Source organism: Sinocyclocheilus anshuiensis, unplaced genomic scaffold, assembly GCF_001515605.1.
Source record: "Sinocyclocheilus anshuiensis isolate Anshui unplaced genomic scaffold, SAMN03320099.WGS_v1.1 scaffold393, whole genome shotgun sequence".
NCBI lineage: Eukaryota > Metazoa > Chordata > Actinopteri > Cypriniformes > Cyprinidae > Sinocyclocheilus > Sinocyclocheilus anshuiensis.
Window position 1 is genome coordinate 1120691 of NW_015536501.1, and position 19273 is coordinate 1139963.

At 38.2% G+C, this 19273-nt stretch overlaps 1 protein-coding gene and 1 long non-coding RNA gene across 2 annotated transcripts in view; both read left to right on the plus strand.

The window, feature by feature from the left end:
- LOC107689322 (fibroblast growth factor receptor 1-A-like) overlaps positions 1 to 16564 on the plus strand; it is a 25425-nt gene extending 8861 nt beyond the window's left edge. The window contains exons 3-18 of the mRNA XM_016487274.1: positions 4031 to 4300; positions 5998 to 6084; positions 6168 to 6340; positions 6887 to 7010; positions 7097 to 7287; positions 7972 to 8116; positions 11062 to 11255; positions 11354 to 11499; positions 11604 to 11725; positions 12413 to 12523; positions 12616 to 12806; positions 13213 to 13335; positions 13423 to 13493; positions 13590 to 13727; positions 14385 to 14490; positions 14974 to 16564. Of these exons, the coding sequence (XP_016342760.1) occupies positions 4031 to 4300; positions 5998 to 6084; positions 6168 to 6340; positions 6887 to 7010; positions 7097 to 7287; positions 7972 to 8116; positions 11062 to 11255; positions 11354 to 11499; positions 11604 to 11725; positions 12413 to 12523; positions 12616 to 12806; positions 13213 to 13335; positions 13423 to 13493; positions 13590 to 13727; positions 14385 to 14490; positions 14974 to 15156 (2375 nt within the window). The 3' untranslated portion in view covers positions 15157 to 16564. The remainder of the gene's footprint in view (positions 1 to 4030; positions 4301 to 5997; positions 6085 to 6167; positions 6341 to 6886; positions 7011 to 7096; positions 7288 to 7971; positions 8117 to 11061; positions 11256 to 11353; positions 11500 to 11603; positions 11726 to 12412; positions 12524 to 12615; positions 12807 to 13212; positions 13336 to 13422; positions 13494 to 13589; positions 13728 to 14384; positions 14491 to 14973) is intronic.
- Positions 16565 to 18012: 1448 nt separating this feature from the next.
- Positions 18013 to 18404, plus strand: LOC107689333 (uncharacterized). Its single transcript, XR_001634323.1, has 2 exons — positions 18013 to 18118; positions 18290 to 18404. It is a non-coding gene; the product is annotated as an uncharacterized LOC107689333 (long non-coding RNA).
- Positions 18405 to 19273: the final 869 nt, after the last annotated feature.

Here is a 19273-nt window from a genome sequence, read left to right on the forward strand (position 1 = left end):
GAATGTTGATGCTTAGCCTAAATAATTTTATCGGGAGCGTTCATGTGTGAGCGCTGCTGCAGTAGGCCCACCCCAAATGCTCTCATTCATTGGTTAAGACGCGTAATGACGCCCATCCCAAGCCAGTACTGATCACCATCCCACCCCTCCTGTGACCTATGTGTATTCAGAGCCAGTGAGCAACGGACTTTCATAATAATAAAAAAACAGCATTGATGCGCGATAAAATAATTGTCGGTGTTAATCAATTAATGCGTTAACGCCATAATATAAAATTAAAACAGGCCGCCAAAAACAACACTAGTTGTAGTGACTCGGTGCCCAGCACAATTACTAGACAGGCAGGAAATCCCAGCAGCAATCCATCCAGGCTATGACTTCCTCTACTGATTCCCAGCCAAGTCCAGAGCTTAGCACCTATCCTGGTCGGAGAGACGGACAGCTATAAGGATTCGAGGCTTGTTTTATTGAAGCTTTAGTTCATTAAAAGGCTCGTAATGATCTGAAATGCAATGACTTTTAGGCTTTTAAAAATGTTGCGGATAAATAACGAGGAGATAACAGATGTTGTCCACTTCAGCTTGGACTGCCTGACCAAGACAAATGGGTCAGGCCTCCACCTCCCTCTGAGAAAACACATTCTCTCCTGCTTCTCCAAGAAGCCAGTCTGGAGCGGTCTGAATCCGAGCACACAGATGTGCGTTGGTACGGCTCGCTGATGAAATCATGCTTGTGTTTTTGGGTCGGTCAGACTGGGAAGAATGATGTAGGAGCATATTGAGATTCTTTCTGTTTAGTGGAAAATTTTAAGAGTTTTAATTTAGTTCGATTGTTTTGTAGCAGTCATAAACAAGTGTTTTTTCCACAGAATTTCTTCTGTAAACAAAATGTGCTTCCAATTCAGCTGTTTAGGAGGTGCGCTCCTCCCCTTGTTGACGACTGCTTCAAATTTTACCGGAGGAATGGTTCGAATTTCTGCATGTTGAGAATCAAATTTGACTGCATTTTTATTCACAGTGCTGTTTTATGTGCAAAAAGCTCCTTTTAGTTGAAGCCTGTGTAATAGCTTTGTATGATATTCCAACTGGACATTCTCCACGTGAACCGTTTTGGAAGAAAGTGTGCATGGGATTGCCTAGAAAAAAACAAATAATATATGCAAATAATAAATGGCAACTAGTCATGCACTACTGTTAAAAAAAAATTTGGTCAGTAAGATTTATTTTATTTTATTTTTTTAAGAAATTAATACTTTTAATCAGCAAGGATGAATTAAATTGATAAAAAGTGAGAGTAACATTTGTAATTTGACAAAACATTCCTGTTTCAAATACATGCTGTTCTTCTGAACTTTGTATTCATCAAATAATCCTGAAAACATTTCCATTAGAGATTTGCGCAAAACTTTTGCGATATTTTATAAATGTTGATAAAAAAACTATTGTGAAATGACGCTGTTTCCATTCACCCATGTTATGCGACTAAAATGTAATATTTTCCTCTCGCGATATAGTGACTGTGACGTTGGTAGGTACACGTATATCGCAGCCACCGCACTCGCCATTATTTTTAATCAAAGGAGTTGTAGATGTGTGTCTTTAGAGGAGTGCGGAGAGCCACTTCTGGGATGCTTCTGAATCGCTCCGGTGGCCGTGTAGGAGCCGTAATGCAGTGTAAATAAGGGGTTATCCAAGCGTTAATGGCAAAGAAATATTATAGTACATTAAAGAATGATCATGTGACTTGTATGTACACCAGGTAACCTGTAAATGCGAAAAAACTGTTTCCATTGCAGTTTTGCGCAATATTCCTTATTCCACCACATACGAGCGTAAAACTTTTTTTGCGTTATATAGTTTTTTCAGAAGGTTGATGTGTTTCCATTGGACGTATTTTCAATTTGCTATTTCAGTTTGCAGAATTTTAAGGGTAATGGAAACGCAGCTAAAAAATGTAGCATTGGTGACTATGAGAGACTTCTTACTAAAAATCTTACTAACCCCAAACTTTTGCACAAATCAAATGCTACATTATTTTGCTTCAAATTAGTTCAGAGCTTGGTAGAAGCTAGCTAATTAGGCACATGCTAACAAAGACGTGCTCCTTGACATGTCGTCATCCTCAAAAACCATACACAAAGTAAAAAAGTACTACCCAGACTATTAAATACCAGTTCAGCCACTGAAACAATTGAATTTCAAGAGCAATTTAGAAAGCAAACTCCTAATGTTGCATATTGTTGGGCTTATAAAAGGCAGGGTAACATTGATGGTTTTTTTATGGACATTTTTGTCTTTTTTTTGCCACTTAAAGCAAAACCACTTTTCTATGAAGAATTATTAAATGCTAGACCCCTCTAAAAGTAACTTATCTGGATTTATTGCAACAATAGTCACAGCCAGGCATTTAATTTGAGTATAAAGGCATCAAAGGGCATGCTGGGAGTTGTCAGCCCTATTAACTGCAGTTATAAGTGAGGTTTTTCTTGTAAATGTGAGGTTTAGGGGTGCGCGTCATGTTTCTTCTCCAGTAAGTGACGGGAATGATTGGAAATAAAGGGAATGGAAGGATATCCATTTTATTTTCAAGACCAGCATCTCCCTCAGCCTCAGCGTTTCCTGCTCTCCCTGCTTTTTTTGTTAAATTGGCTGAAGGGAAAGTTGATCCCAACCCCCTCTCGTCCCTGCCGGGATTAAGGGGCCTGTGATCCAGGAAATACCTCCACTTGGCTCAAGTGAGATCTCCATGACAACTAGCCGAGGAACCTGCTGTTACATGCTCTTCTCCGTCTCTCCAAACGCGCTCTCTTTCCCCCTTCCGTCTCTTACGGATCCGCTCGCATTGTCAGGAAACACTGCGGAGGACAAAAGGGACGGATTAGTTTGTTTGACAATTAAGGTGACTTCAGGTTGGTGGGGGGTCTCTTCGAATGGGACAGCTGTATGTTCTGGTGTCAGGTTTTTTTTGGCCTTTTGTTTTATATGTACTGAAACTCAGGCCTAATAAGTGTAATGGGCCACTGGAGGTTAATCTTTAAACTGTTTCATTTTTTCTACAGAACTTCCCCTGTTTGGTAAAGGAAGTATCGCATTTCTTGCTAGCAGGCTTGTGTTTTAGATTCAAAGTGTTTGAGTTGTGTGCAATATTGAATTTGTGGGTGAATCTCATCAAAAACATGCCTAGACCACATTACAGCTCAAAAACAATAAAAAAAAAAACTAAAGAAAACAAGAAATTATTATATTTATATTTTATAAATAAATTTTGCTGCAGTATATTTAAGAAAATATACAACTATTCCGGGTTTGTGCATTGTGACATTATTTTTATGAAAAATAAGCACATTTTCCCATCAAAATCTTATTCTCGTAATGTTCAGATATTTTACCTTTTTTATTCTAATTTTTATTATTCTCAAAGAGGAGACATTATATTCCTATATTTTAAAATCATTATTTAAACAATTTTTTTCACATTCCAGTCAAAAGAAAGATATTTTTTGCATTGCAGTAATTAGATTAAACTTAATGTGTAATGTGCTTAATTGTCATAAATAATGTTATCATTGAAAAATATTAATGCTCAAGGCTTCATTTCCTTTGTCCAAATTATAATAATTATTTTCCGTTCATTTTAGGTTAAAATATGGCCAAATGTGATCTTGACAGGTTTCGTGAGACTCACAAAATGTAGATGATTTTCCATATTCATCTTTTTTGTATTCATCTTTTATTTTGTGGTCTCACAGTTTTCTTTATTTCGTTTGTTGGTGGTGGTTCTGCCATATTTTTATAGTTTCATTCGTTCATTTTTCTAAGTTTTTGAGGCATCACTTGCATAGTCTTCTTTCTCCATGGTGCTTTGCTCATCCCTCTTTTGTTAGTCATGGCCCTTAACTTTAAGTTTTGCAGTTCTTCACTTTTCTTTGGACAAGAGTCATGTCTTGTCTCACACTTGTTGTTTTAAAAATCGGATTTTGATCCAGTACCCCCTTTGCCAAACCTTCGCTGGTCTTCTATTCCGCCACTAGTCCGAACAGAGGTGAAAATGGAGCTGTACACATTGTTCCTCGGGGAGCGTTTGGTGCTGCAGTGCTTGGCTCAAGACGAGACCCCAGTCGTAGGCCTAGCGGTCATCTGGACTAAAGACCACGCTGCAGTGCTGAATGGAGACCACATGCGGGTGAACGGGGGCCAGCTGGAGATCGGGTCAGTGGAGCTGACAGACTCTGGGCTTTACTCCTGCACTGTCCAGAGCTTGTTCGGCAACCACTCTACCTATTTCATCGTTAACGTGACAGGTATGTCTTGCGGGAGCTTAGAGGGGATGAGCTTTGTTTTTGAAATGCAAATTTCTTCACAATTGACTCAGTTTGTGCTATGGACATAAATTATATCTGGCTCGTTAAACAGAGTTGTTCTGCTACTTTTCTAAGCAAACAAACAAGGAAACAAGTGACAAAATGTCATATTAACTACTATTGAAGGAGGAATCTGAAATATATTTAGAGACCAGAAAATCATAGAGAATCTTTTGACACTTTTGGCCTGATTGCAGCCAAATTGTAAAAAAAAAATATATATATATGTTCAGTAAGTCATGGCAACTTCTGTTTTTACATTACTTTAACTTACAAAAATAAGTTGAGCAATTTCAACTTTTTTTTTTTTTTAATGATCTATGAGATTCGACTTGATATTTTAAACAAATAAAGATTGTTTTTAACAGTGCATTAGCTATGTTTCCACCCACATTATTTATATAAATTTTGGGATATTGCTTTAAAAAACTATGAATGGGAATGCCAAGTGCATAAAATCTCAAAATGTGCATTAAACTTAAATGTGCTAAATTAAGGTGCATATTTTGATAAGAAAATGTGCATAAACTATATAATTTCGCTAATGTGCACCATGTAATATTCAGATATTGTACTTTTTAGTTTACATTTAGTTTTTTTAATTCTTATTGTTCGCAAATGGGATTTTCATTCCTGTAATGCCTAAAATACATGCAATGTTTCCATTTTAATTTATTCTTAATTATTTGTAATTAATTAAATGCAGTACAACATATACTATATTGATGTATACATACTTTACAAATATCTAAAATCATTATTTTTTAAATTCATTTTTTCACATTCCAGTCAAAATGTTTTTTTTGCATTACTGTCATTTGCTTAATTATAATGTGCTTAATTGTCATGAAAATAATGTTAGAATGCTAAAAACCTTCATGCTTAAGGCTTCATTTTCTGTTTCCAAAAATATGATAATTATTTCCTTTAAATTTAAAATATGGTTAAAATATGACCCAGACATGATCAAAGCAACCACATAGCAACCCCCTGGTATCACGCTGGTAAGTTTTGCATAGGCAAACACCACGTATTGTCTTCTGAAATTGTTAAAAACTAGTTTAAGTTGCCTTTTGAGATTGTTTTGTTGTTATAGATGAGCAACTGAGACACTGTGAGGCCATTTCTCTCCTTTCAGCTGTGGAATGTGTCAGGCGTTGAGTGGTGAATTTGTTAGACAGCTCCCTAGAGTGTGTGTGTTTGCGTCTGTGTGATGGGAGCGTGGGCACGACTGGAGCGGAGCCTGCGGTGACTCATGCGCTCTCGCTGTCCGCCGCTCTGTGAAGGGCAGATGCGTTACTTTGTCCTGGTTCACTTTTCAGATCAAGCAAGAATACAAAATCACCAGAATATTGTGAACACATAAATAATTTCAGAAATAAAAGCATCGGAAGCCTCTCCTTTCTCAACCTGCTGCTATTATTTGCTTCATGACTGGTAAAATCAAACACTTATAACTTATTGGATGTAAACCAAGACATTAGCAGGTGGACAAACAGACAAATAACTAACCACATCTGCATGCGCTTTGCTGAATTTGTGACATCCATGAATTGTGGACTCATGCTATATTCTGACCTTTATGGGCGGCTGTATGAATGTATTCTCTGACACACATCCTTTCGACTTTGTCACAGGTCATGCAGTAGCGTCTTCTGAGGATGAGGACGACGATGAGTCATCGTCAGAAGAAAACAAGCCATCAAGTAGCCAGGAGCTCTTACGTAAGCATGCACTCTCTTTTTCAGGAAGGAAAACAAATGATGAATTGTTCATCATCGTTATTAATAACATATTTCCTCTGTAGCGATGGTGCCTCATTGGGCCCAACCTGAAAAGATGGAAAAAAAGCTTCATGCCGTACCGGCCAGCAAAACGGTGAAATTCCGATGTCAGGCCGAGGGAAACCCGACGCCGAAACTACGCTGGCTCAAGAATGGAAAAGAGTTCAAAAGAGACCAGCGCATCGGGGGCTACAAGGTACGTTTGCACCTGAGCAGACTTCAGTTCCTGACTGATATCACTGTTATGTGGGACATACAGCCCTCATTTGCTCTGCACCTGAGCTGAGTGAACGAAAGCTGATACCTCAGCTTACAATAGGCCAAAATCACAGCCTGAATCTCTACACCCCTGAACCCGACACCTGAATACACTCACCCTGATGTAAAAGTGCAGGAAACATCACCGCTCTGGTTACATATAGCTAGCCGTAGTGATTAGAGCTTGGCATTTGATTTGCTGCCGATTTAAAAATGGATTCAAGATTCATGATTATACAGTTCCTTCAAGGCCCAAAAATTGTAAAAAGGACTAAACATTGAGAGACAATCTGTATGGTAAATGATGGTCTCTTTAATTTGAAATAAATCATTTTAAGCCATTAATAAGCCAAAAATACATATATGTATTTCACATAAGAGATTTGTGAATGGATTATGCAGATTTGGTTTTTAATTTTAGTGTATTTGGAGTAAATATTGCGTGAATACATTTTAAAGAATATTTATTTTCTTCCATTCTCAGCTGCGGGAACACATGTGGACCATAATCATGGAGTCCGTGGTGCCCTCAGACAAGGGCAACTACACATGCCTTGTGGAGAACGAATACGGAAGCATCAATCACACCTATCAGCTGGATGTAGTGGGTCAGTCATCTCTCAATATCAACCAGTGGCAGTTTAGGAGTAAATATTGCGCTTAAATCCAAATCTGACAAACATGTATATTTCAGAGCGATCGCCTCACAGGCCCATCCTGTACGCTGGTCTTCCTGCAAACCGAACGGCTGTGGTCGGCAGTGACGTAGAGTTCGTCTGCAAGGTGTTCAGCGATCCCCAGCCTCACATTCAGTGGCTCAAACACATACTGGTGAATGGAAGCAAATTGGGACCTGATGGACTCCCTTACGTACGCATCCTAAAGGTAAAGGTTTACATTGAAATGCAGTCAGTTTGCTTAAGTCTGACTTACATGGAGCAGATTCATCAGTGGTCCACACATATTAGGATGTCTTGGTTTGGGATCCGATGTGATGAATTTGGTCTCTTGTCATCTCCAGCACTCGGGGGTCAATAGCTCGGACACCCAGGTGCTGACGCTCTACAATATCACAGAAGAAGAGGGCGGCGAGTATATATGCAAAGTGTCCAATTATATAGGAGAAGCCAATCAGTCAGCCTGGTTAACTGTCCTTAGACATGACATGCAAGGTAACTTGACCAAGGATAGTCTGAAGTGATCTCCGTAGAGGTCTTAGCCTTGGGTTTCTCTCATGCTTTGGGTTTTCCTATCCCATGATGCCATGGAAATTCCCAGTTGACCCAACCAATGGCGATAACTCCCTCGCTATGGATTGGGTCTTGCTGGAGAGAGTCTCCATGTGGCTTGCCTGATGTGGGTGGAGGTAGATTGAAGGTGATGGTGCTGGGCAGCAATATTTGATCCCTCTAAAGGTTTCAGGTGGTTTTCTGAGCATCTAACTGGTTTTTAAAGTGACCAGATAGACGCAACGACTCTCCGAAATTTCCCAAGCTCAATGTGGTCCCGCTTCCTCCTCCTTTCCCTCACATCTTGGGCCTCGGGTCTGCTTTTCTCGTTCTCTTCTAGACGGCTGGCCTCAACACCACCGACAAGGAGATGGAGGTGCTCCAGTTGAGGAATGTGTCCTTTGAGGATGCTGGGGTGTATACTTGCTTGGCGGGCAATTCAATTGGGATCTCCCATCATTCAGCTTGGTTGACCATTGTCAAAGGTATCCGGCAACTCTTTCCTGTCCTCTCTAGACCTTTCCTTCTCATCCATCGCTCCCAACAGTGGCCATTTGTTTGTGTCATTCGCCAGTTTCAGGTGAACCAGGTTTAAGTCAAAGAGCGTTTACTCAGCTATCACTTTAGCCGGTGTATATTTTGCACCGTTGACAAAGGCCGAGGTGTTTCACGGGAACGTGTGTGGCCGTCCACAGGTGCACAACCACCCATGCGTGGCACCAGCATGCCAAGTAGACCAAACATTTGGATTTTAGTGACATCTTCCCCTATAGGTATTATCTTACTTAGGTGCCCTCAGGGGTTTTCACTTCCCATTGACCTGGCAAATGACACCAGTTATGGCACTGTTTCACCTCCCCTACTTACCTTTCTCTAAATACCTCGTTTTCTCGCTCTGACCTGCTATCTTTGTTGTTTTAATGAGTGGTTAGTGCACATCAAGTCACCTTTATTCAGATTAAATTAGCTCATTTTGAGAGTAAGCAGACTGATATGAGAACATTTTGCATAAAAGTTCTGTTCCAATACCTAGTGAGCTACTTTGTTGTCTTCTAAGGCAGCATCCTAACTGTGACTGATCCTCACAAGTGACTTATTTGGAATGCTTGACGTAGACTGTGACTTCCTGCGCCCCACAAATAGCAGAATGGCGATTCGATTTGCATATTGCTAAGATGACAAATCAATAATCTCCTCAAATGGTTCTCAACCTTTTTGACTCCCCTTAGTCCACAACAATAATCAGAGGTTTCGTGATTTTTCTGTTTTTCATGATTTACTCAATAAGGATTAAAAATTATAATTCCTAAAAATGTTTTACTCACAATTTCTACACAATAAAATATTTTAGCTTGGCATAGACAAGTGTATATTCATTATAAAAATGCCCATGGAGTTTTATTAATTAAAGCTCAAGACTTTATTAATTTACACGTGATTTCTAGACCTGGAAATGTCACTTTTTAAAATAGGCTACCTCATGTATCAAAACCTGGGTCTTCGAAAGAAAAAAAAAAACATTATTGAGCGGTGAATTAAAATAAGAATTAGCTTTTTTGTTGTTGTTGTTTGGGCTTATTTTAATGCTTGTTTTGTGTTATATTAATCATTTAAAGTCATCTCGAGGCCTCTTAGAAGTTTACTAAGCCCCCTATTCGCCCATGGCCCTCTGGTTGAGAACCTCTGCTCAAAATGTTGCAAAAAATATTGAGTAAAATCATCCACAAAATGATTAAATAATTTTTGAATCACTTTTTGTGTGGAGCATGAATATAATGCCTTAAAATGGGATCTAGGTACCAGTATAATTCTGGAGCAGCGTTATAGTTCTTTGAATATATTCTGAAATTACTGTGACTTGGTGCTGCATTATCATTGCATCATTAAAACTTTTTTTTTTTTTTTTACTAATGTATGAAATTGGCATCTATTTTCAGAGTTTTGTGACTGTGACAGCTGTCACTTGATGTCACTTCCTCTAATCTGATAGATTATCAACTTGATCACTAACTAATATGGGTTTCCTTGTGGGAAAAATAATTGTTAATGATCAAGCATCACAAAATTAGTTGGAGAATTTGTTTTATTTCAACCAGTGCATACTATTGCAGAACAACTCAACTCTATATGAATGAAGCTCTAATTTAATAACAACCATTCAGGTGTAGCCATGTGTCACTTTGGCCTCCCAGGACAATTTGGCCAGGATGGTTTTATTTCATACTTGTGCATGGGATGACTGCAGCCTCACGCCAATGGAGAATGTGGGGCGAAATACTACGCCACAAAGGAGCCATTATGCGGCCACAAAGGAAGCTTGTGCTCTTTTCTCAGTGCCAATAGTGTCAAATGCACTGGTTGAAATAAAACAGAGCTGGGTGTATGTGTGGATACGTGTGTGTGCCTTTCACCAGCGTCTACCAGTGTGTGTCAGTCCAAAGCACTGTTTAATGCTGTAACAGAGGTGTTCTTGATGTCGGTTGACACTGTACTAGTGGATTTAGCCTTATTAGTGCTGTTTGCTATGGCAAGAATCAGTATTATATCTGTATTTTTGTCTTGTTTAAAAATAAAAAAATAAGTGTCCTCAAAGCAAGATACATTTACTTGAGAAGCAAAATTTGTCAAATAAGGTTTGTTTCCAGGCAAAATATCTTGAATCAAGTTAAGCATAAACCTATGGAAGCCTGTTTCTGCTAATGACTAAAAAATAAAAAAGGTAATTGTGACTTCTCACGAGTTTACATCTTGCAATTCTGACTTCTTTTCTCAGAATTGTGACTTATTTTTACTTTTCTTGCAATTGTGAGTATATATTTGCAGGATATAAACTCACAACTGCAAGAAAAATGCCAGAATTGTTAGATTAATTACCAATTACCCAATTACGCAATTACCCTTTTTATTTGTTTTATTCAGTGGCGGAACCTGGCTTCCATATAATCCTCACCGATATTTTTTTATATTTATACTTAAAATAAATAGAATTCTGAATTAAATTTCTGTTAAACAGAATTTCTGTTGAAAACAAGTCTTTTTAATTTTATATAATATATTTTTGTAATATTTTTAATTTAGCTTGTAATGTAAATCAAGTAAAATCTTGTTTTGAGACAAAATACTATTTACGAAACCGGGTTAGTTTAGTTAACTAAAACTAATATTGAAATTAAAATACATTAAACCTATAAGTAGTAATATAAAAACTAATAAAACTGACAAAAGCACATAACAAAATGACAAAAAAATTAAACTAAAATGAAAACTGAAAATATAACAATAAAATTTAATTTTAAATATTAATAAAAAACTATAATAATTAAAAAAATAATGCTAAAATAACATTTACATAAAATAAATAAGGAATTCTTCAGAAGATTTATAAATCTAGTTTTTGTTACTGACCGTAGCATTCTGTTTGCCCCATAAGCCCCCACCACTCCCTCTGCAGTCCCCAGTCAGTCCTACCTGGAGGTGCTGATCTACTGCATTGGATTCTTCCTCATCGTCCTCATGGTAGGAATCGCCACCATCGTCAAAGTCTGCAGCTCCTCCAAGAAGAGCGACTTCAACAGCCAGCTGGCCGTCCATAAGCTGGCCAAAAGCATTCCTCTCCGCAGACAGGTAACAGATAAGGGCTTTGATGTATGCTGTCCAAAGAAGGGCCCTTGTATCCTTCTAAAGGCCCTTAAAACCCCCCATTCTGCTTGATCGCTCTACAGGTGTCGGTGGAATCCAGTTCCTCTCTGAACTCTGGTGTGATGTTGGTCCGACCTTCACGACTCTCCTCCAGCGGGTCGCCAATGCTGTCAGGGGTGTCTGAGTACGAGCTGACCCAGGACCCGTGCTGGGAGGTGCCCCGAGAGAGGTACAGACATTGCTCATCCAAAATCTGAACTTCTCTTGCTTCTTTTCTTCTGTAATTGGGTCAACCTAGACATCATTTTGCAATTTTGTTTTTGTTTGTAACAGACTAGTACTTGGGAAACCTCTGGGCGAGGGCTGCTTTGGGCAGGTGGTGATGGGCGAAGCCATTGGACTGGACAAAGACAAGCCCAACCGCATAACTAAAGTCGCTGTGAAGATGCTGAAATGTATGTGGTTTTGCAAAGTAAAAGCCTTAAAGGCCCCATGAAATGGTTTGACACAAGATCTAAGGGATCTGACTGATTTTGGATGAAGTGACGACAAAAACTTCATAGACTCACATTGAAGGAGTGACCACAATATCATATCCTGCAAAAAATAAATAAATAAAAAAGTAAATAAATAGATATTATTAAATTAATAATATTAAATATTATTAAACATAATTCATATTTCATCTTGGTTTTCTGTAAAATCCTTGAGATATATTTACTTGAGCAGCAAAATTGTGTACATTTAAAAAAATGTATATATATGCTTTAACGATAAACCTCACAAAATTGTATTAAATTTATGCTTAAAACAAGAATAAGGAATTGGGGGGAAATATATGTAAATATATTTCTAGAATAATCATATTTATATGTTCCTTTAAACAATAATATTTAATAATAAGGATATAATTAGCAATAATAATAATTGTCCCAATATGTTCTCTTTGTTTTAAGGTTTAGGTATTTATTTTCTGTCAAATTTAGAAAATGACTTTTTGGAATGTAGATCCAACAGACATGGACTTTGTGATAAAACTCCAATTTTGATTTCATGGGGGCTTTAAGACCAAACCACGTTATTTATCAGATGTTTACTCGTGTAGAACCAGACCTCATCAACATTTTGCATGTTTTCATTAGCTGACGCCACTGAGAAGGACCTGTCTGACCTCATCTCAGAGATGGAGATGATGAAGATGATTGGAAAACACAAGAACATCATCAACCTGCTCGGAGCTTGTACCCAGGATGGTAAGAGCCCATCTGAGGATTCTTACAATCACAGTGTTAGATCACACTGCAAGGATTTCCCCTCTCAAAACACTCTCATTTCCTTCATCCAGGCCCTCTTTATGTCATCGTGGAATACGCCTCTAAAGGAAACCTGCGGGAATATCTGCGTGCCCGCCCGCCGCATGGCATGGAGTACTGTTACAATCCTGACCAGGTGCCTGTGGAGAGCATGTCCATTAAAGACTTGGTCTCCTGTGCCTACCAGGTGGCTCGTGGCATGGAGTACCTGGCATCCAAAAAGGTATTGTTGATGTATTTTGTGATTTATTAAAAAATGTCTTCAAAATGTGGGCTGAAATGAATATTTTTTGGTCTGTGTGCTTTCCCCAACAGTGTATCCACAGAGACTTGGCAGCACGCAATGTACTTGTAACAGAGGACAATGTAATGAAGATAGCAGACTTCGGTCGGGAATATCTGCGTGCCCGCCGGCCGCATGGCATGGAGTACTGTTACAATCCTGACCAGGTGCCTGTGGAGAGCATGTCCATTAAAGACTTGGTCTCCTGTGCCTACCAGGTGGCTCGTGGCATGGAGTACCTGGCATCCAAAAAGGTATTGTTGATGTATTTTGTGATTTATTAAAAAATGTCTTCAAAATGTGGGCTGAAATGAATATTTTTTGGTCTGTGTGCTTTCCCCAACAGTGTATCCACAGAGACTTGGCAGCACGCAATGTACTTGTAACAGAGGACAATGTAATGAAGATAGCAGACTTCGGTCTGGCCCGGGACGTTCATCACATAGATTACTACAAGAAGACTACAAATGTAAGCAGTCAGTTCTTGAAACAGTCCTATTTATTATCCGAAAGTCAATATATGACAAGTGAATGTATGTCTTTATTTCTTCTTCAGGGCCGGCTGCCTGTCAAATGGATGGCACCTGAGGCTTTGTTTGACAGGATTTACACACATCAAAGTGACGTGTAAGATGACTTCATTGATCTTCATATCAGTGCTCTTATTTTATAGAAGTTCTGTTTCTGTTGTTTTGGTACTAACTGAGTGTTCTCTTGTTGTAGATGGTCTTTTGGTGTTCTTCTGTGGGAGATCTTCACTCTGGGGGGCTCGCCGTATCCAGGAGTGCCTGTGGAAGAGCTCTTCAAGTTGCTACGAGAAGGTCATCGCATGGACAGACCCTCAGCCTGCACTCAGGAGATGTATGGCCCTTTCAAATGTTATAATTAGCGACTTACAAGATGATTCTTTTAATTTGATTCAACAGAATCTTTAAAACTTTTTATTCACAAAAAATGTAACTTCCATAATTTGACACATTTTTAAGTGAAACATGCTATATATTTTTTGTTTGTTAGTTTTTTGTAATAATATGTATTTTATTTTAATTTTAATATTTTATTTCCAACAGTTTTTCTTTTTCTTTAGTAAAATAAATAAAATCTTTTAAAAGCATTTAACTTACATTATGTAATACATTTTTGAGTGAAACAGACTTTGTAATTCATTTATTTTGATAAGTATTTAAACAACGATAATCATTTTTACTTAATTATTATTAAAATAAACAAATATTGAGTGAAACAGACTGCATAATTAATAAGAAAATTGTATAAGTAATTATATAATTAAATTAGTATTTTTTTATTATCGTTATTTAAATAAATAAATCACTCAAAAATGCATCATACCGTTTAAAAGATTCTATATTTTCCACTTTATTTTACCAGAAATTAAAACTTTATTCTTTATACTGAAATGCACTGATGAATTGTGCACAGTAGGATTTAATACAAAAAATTAATTATTTCATGTTGTCTTCACATAATGACTCAATTATCCAATTTAATTTTTTCCAGATACCTGATGATGAAAGACTGCTGGCATGCGGTTCCCACACAGAGGCCAACTTTTAAACAGCTGGTAGAAGACCTTGATCGCACTCTGTCCGTGATATCCAATCAGGTAAGACCAGCAGACTGCATAGGTAGCTATCTTTTAATTCAGCATCCCACTCAAAATGAATCCTCATAAGTGAATAATGTGAATTGCACATCATGGCCAGCAACTCTGTTAAGGCTTGGGTCCAAAGTGCAAATATGCTGCTCCATATGCCAACCTGGATGAAAATGTTCACTGTTCTCTAGGGCTGCACGATTAATCGAATGCGATTGTCATGCGCATTTTGTTTAAAAAGCCAGTTCTGTAATCAGCAGGAAATCATCATATCGTGCTTTCAAATGGAGCAGAATTTACTACACATAGCCGTAGTTCACTGACAAGTTACGCAAAAAAATCGCAGACGATTTTATTGCGCGATTATGAAATCGAAGAAATCGTTCGCGATAATCGCGATCTCGATTCCATTTCGATTTATCGTGCAGCCCTACTGTTCTCATTGCAGTGCATTCTGGGATTGACTTATTAACGTGTATGTTTCCCTTGCAGGAGTATCTGGACCTCTCCGTTCCCCTGGAGCCCATGTACTCTCAGGTCATCCTGAATGAACGGAGTTCCACCTGCTCCTCCGAGCCGGACTCAGTGTTTTTAAGAGAGTCTGGACCTGAAGAACCCTGCATCCCACCGACAGTTCCCCCACAACAAACTGTACGATCCTTCAAAAAACGCTGACAGTAGAGAACACCTGTACCTCCATGTTCATAGAGGATCTCTCTACATCTTTCTGCTTCCTTTGACTCGTAAACTCTGCAGGCTCAGAGACTGAGGAGTTCCGCCTGGGCCATTCTAGCTCAGAAACGCAAGCAGGAGGACCAGCAGACTCTAAAACAAGACTGATCACAACAGAGAGGGAACTATCAAACTTTTTGTTCATCGCTTGTCCTTCAGAGGGATCGATCCTCACAAATAAGATGTTCGCAAAGCATCACAGAAGGATAAAATGGTCGTCGATGCCAACAAAGTCAATGGGGTGGAGATATAATTTCAAGTGTTGGCTTTGTAAATGAAGTTAAATTGTACAAACATGAAATTATATAAACACTATGTTTTTATATTACTATTATAATTATTATTATTTTTGTATGAGTTTATCCCCTTTTATGTTCAAACATGATCCGCAGCACCGTGTCCTAACCAGCCTGGCGACATTTCGTCGTTGCTTGGTTTCTATTTCTGCAGTCTAGCAATGAAATCTCATTAGGATTCTCATAGGATATTTTATTAAGAATGAAGTGTGTAATTTTGTTGTTTTGAAGATGTTCAGATACTTTCTTGTATCTCAGCGATTCAAAAACGCCATTTGTAGGTCGGTTCCCTGAAAATTATAAACACTATTTCACTCTCAAAACATTTCTCTATTTGATCCTGACCTGCTCAGTGTAGCAGTATTGGCTTGATCAGTATCTTGAATTTGGGGCGGGACCATCTGTTTGTTCGACCAATGGAAGATGAAGTAAAAGTTTAGGAAACCTGTTTGAAAACAGTTGTTATTTTATGCTGTTTGGCAATACTAGTCGTGCAGAAATTACACACTTTACCTTTAAACATCAAATATGTTCTGACTGGCTTGCATTTTCTCTTTCACTGTGGAAAAATGAATAACTTATGGTTAAAAATGTCATCTTGTGCCTGTTTAGAAGATGGTGTCACACAGATTTCTATATGTTAAAAATAAGCTACAAATGAAATCTGTTACTATTGCTTGCTGTTACGATCGTAAGATGCGATTGCAGTGTCCCGAAACACTAAACTCAAGTGTGAATGAATGTTTAGTACGTATTAATATGAAACAGCTGGAATATGCATGTCTGTTTAGCATCAGCATGGTGGTTGACAATCTGTTAGCACCAGTTTCAAAGCATAGCATGTCTGTAGCTTCTTCATTATTTTAAGCTAGACTCTCAAACGACAGGGTTTATATGACAGGATTGGCAACTTATTGAATGGAACAGTGTAAAATTTTGTTTTTGAATAGAGTTTTGATGCTTGTGTGATTATGTATGTCCTGATGTGAATTTCAAGGCAGTGGCCATGCACTTATATTCAGGCTGTCAATAAGCTGACTGATAATGCCTTTCCTGTGGGAATATAAATAAAAAATGTTATATATAAAATATAATCTCGCATTTGTAGATGTAGCTCATGCACGTAGGAAATAAATGACAGATGAACCAAACATCTCTCCTTGCAGGCCAGAGGTTGTTGGAAGAGCAGATGAACATAAGAAGTTGCTGACTTAAATGCGAACCGTCCACTCATATTGAAAGCTCGAGCGAGAGCTAAGCGCATGATTAACGGTGAGAAGAAAGTGTTTTTCCCCTCCGCCGGCCCCTCATCGATTAACCACGCCAACACCAAGAGCAAACACAGCAGCATCAGGCTGTATATCAGGAGGAAAAACTCTCGCGGCAGTGAAACAAGACAGCTAAAACGCTTCAGTGAGAGTCTTTGATTAATGCTAAGCAGTTTTTCGGTAGATTGAATCCAATATGGCAATCTATTTTACAATCCAAACCAAACTCAATATTCAATTATTCAGGTGTTTCTATTATCTGAAAATAGATAGATAGATAGATAGATAGATAGTACAATAAAACACTCAAAAATATCTATTTTTCTTCTCAGAAATGGAGGTGGACTCTTTTTTTCCTTAGAAACTGCTTAGCAATCATGCAGAACTCTCAAAAATGGACTAGTAACTATATAGCAACATGACTACTCATTAACCACTTTAGCAACCACTAAGAACCCTATCATCGTGAGAGCGAATTTTACACTGGCATTGGATGTAAAATAATTGTAAAAATGATTAGCATGACACGCCAAGCTACAGTAACTTGCATATCAGGATGTTTCATTTGCTTGATCCATCAGAACCCTTTTAGCATCTTTGTCTTTTCAATCTGAGTAATCTTGTTGCTCTTGGCAGGAAAGGGTCATAATTGTATTAATGCCTGGAAATAGGAGCCGTTAGGAGTCACATCTGCTGGTCTGTTTGTACCACTGCACCCCAGTAAAAGCTATCCATGGACTACACACCTGCCTTTATGAGCAGCTAATGGGCCATGAGGTGCAATTAACCGTCAACCATTATCACCTTTGACAGATGGTCCAGGAAAGTCCTGGATAAACGACTCAAGTGCTCTTATAGTGACAGTGCTGTCATTACAACCAATGGCCTCTAGACAAACATTTGAGCAAACAAATGTAATTATTTGGGCTCCATAAAGGTGTTACGTTACCAAGCTGTAGGCTAAAGACTTAGCAAAGCATGTCTAATGGCACTTGTATCATTGTTGTGCATGTGTGATATAGATCAGTTCAGTTTGTTGTCCTAGATTGGAGAAGAATCTGCATTTCAAGCTACGTGTTCCCTCTGGAATGTCCTATAGTGGTTTTTACAATAGTGATTTTAGATTTTTAAGTAAAAAAAATTTTGTGTCGGTGCCGATAGCCTTGTGGGCAGCATGCTGACATATAGCGCCGTTGTGCTTTGGGCGTCCTGAGTTCAAGTCCTGGCTCGTGGACCTCAGGACGTGATACACTTCGCTGCCTTGCCATGGCAACTAGAGATTCACCCCCTGACCCTCGAACCCTGAATTTAGAGAACTCTGCAGCCTTCACAGAATATGAGGTGAGCAAGTTTGTTCGTTTGTTCGATAAATAATCTGAAATCATGAGAATAAGTTTAGGACAAATTAATATGAAATGAATTGTACATGAAGCAAAAAAATATTTAAAAATGTATATTTGAGTGCTATAACTTTTTTAACACTTTTATAACACTTTTTTTTGTCTCTCACAGTCAGACTTGACATTCGTAGGCTGTGTGGGAATGTTAGATCCACCCAGGAAGGAAGTGCTGAATGCAGTGCGTATGTGCAGACAGGCTGGTATACGGGTCATTATGATCACAGGTGGGTTAAACACACGTAGAAGTGATTGTAAAGGGAAAGTTCACCCAAAAATGAAAATTCTGCCATCATTTACCTACCCTCATGTCATTCCAAACCAACAAGACTTTGGTTAATTTTGACTTGGAGTCGGCACCTATAGCCTCGTCCCGTCTTGTGAACCTTTCCCAATCATGCTCCCCCTCGCTCTCTCCCACTTTGCTTCCTGTCAACTAACTGTCCCATCAAAATTAAGGCAAAATGCCAAAAATCAATCTAAAAAAACAAAACAAGTTTTGTATTTAGTATTACTTACAGATACGTTTTGTTCTACACAAGTTACTAAGACGTTGGTAAATGCCTTACTGCTTTATCAAGCACATACACTCACATTTTGTGGTAGCTGTAATAAACCTTATCTATAGCAACTTGTTAGCAATTTTTACATTATTCTGTGGTTAGCACTTGAAAATAACTTTTCAAGTTCTTGTTTTTGTTCTATAACATACCTATAAAACGTAAATTCTGAATCTGTTGTGTACTTTAAAATTATAAGTTGCTACAGACTTTAGCATTGTAGTTCTTATTTAAAGGGGTCATAGGATGCTACATCCACTTTTACAAGTTGTTTGAACTGAAATGTGTGTTGGCAGTGTGTGTACACAGCCACCCTAATTAGCAAGTTTCACGATGAATGCGGCTAAAGTGAACAGTCTCTCTACAACCCCAACAGTGCATAAGTGTTAAATCAGAAATATATGTTACAGAGTTAAATATATCTCTATATATATTTATATATATATATATATATCTCGCTCTCTCTTTTTTTATCTCTCTCAGGAGTTGAAGCCTACAGCCTTTCTGTCCATGCAGCAACTGATGGAAAAGGGGGTCTT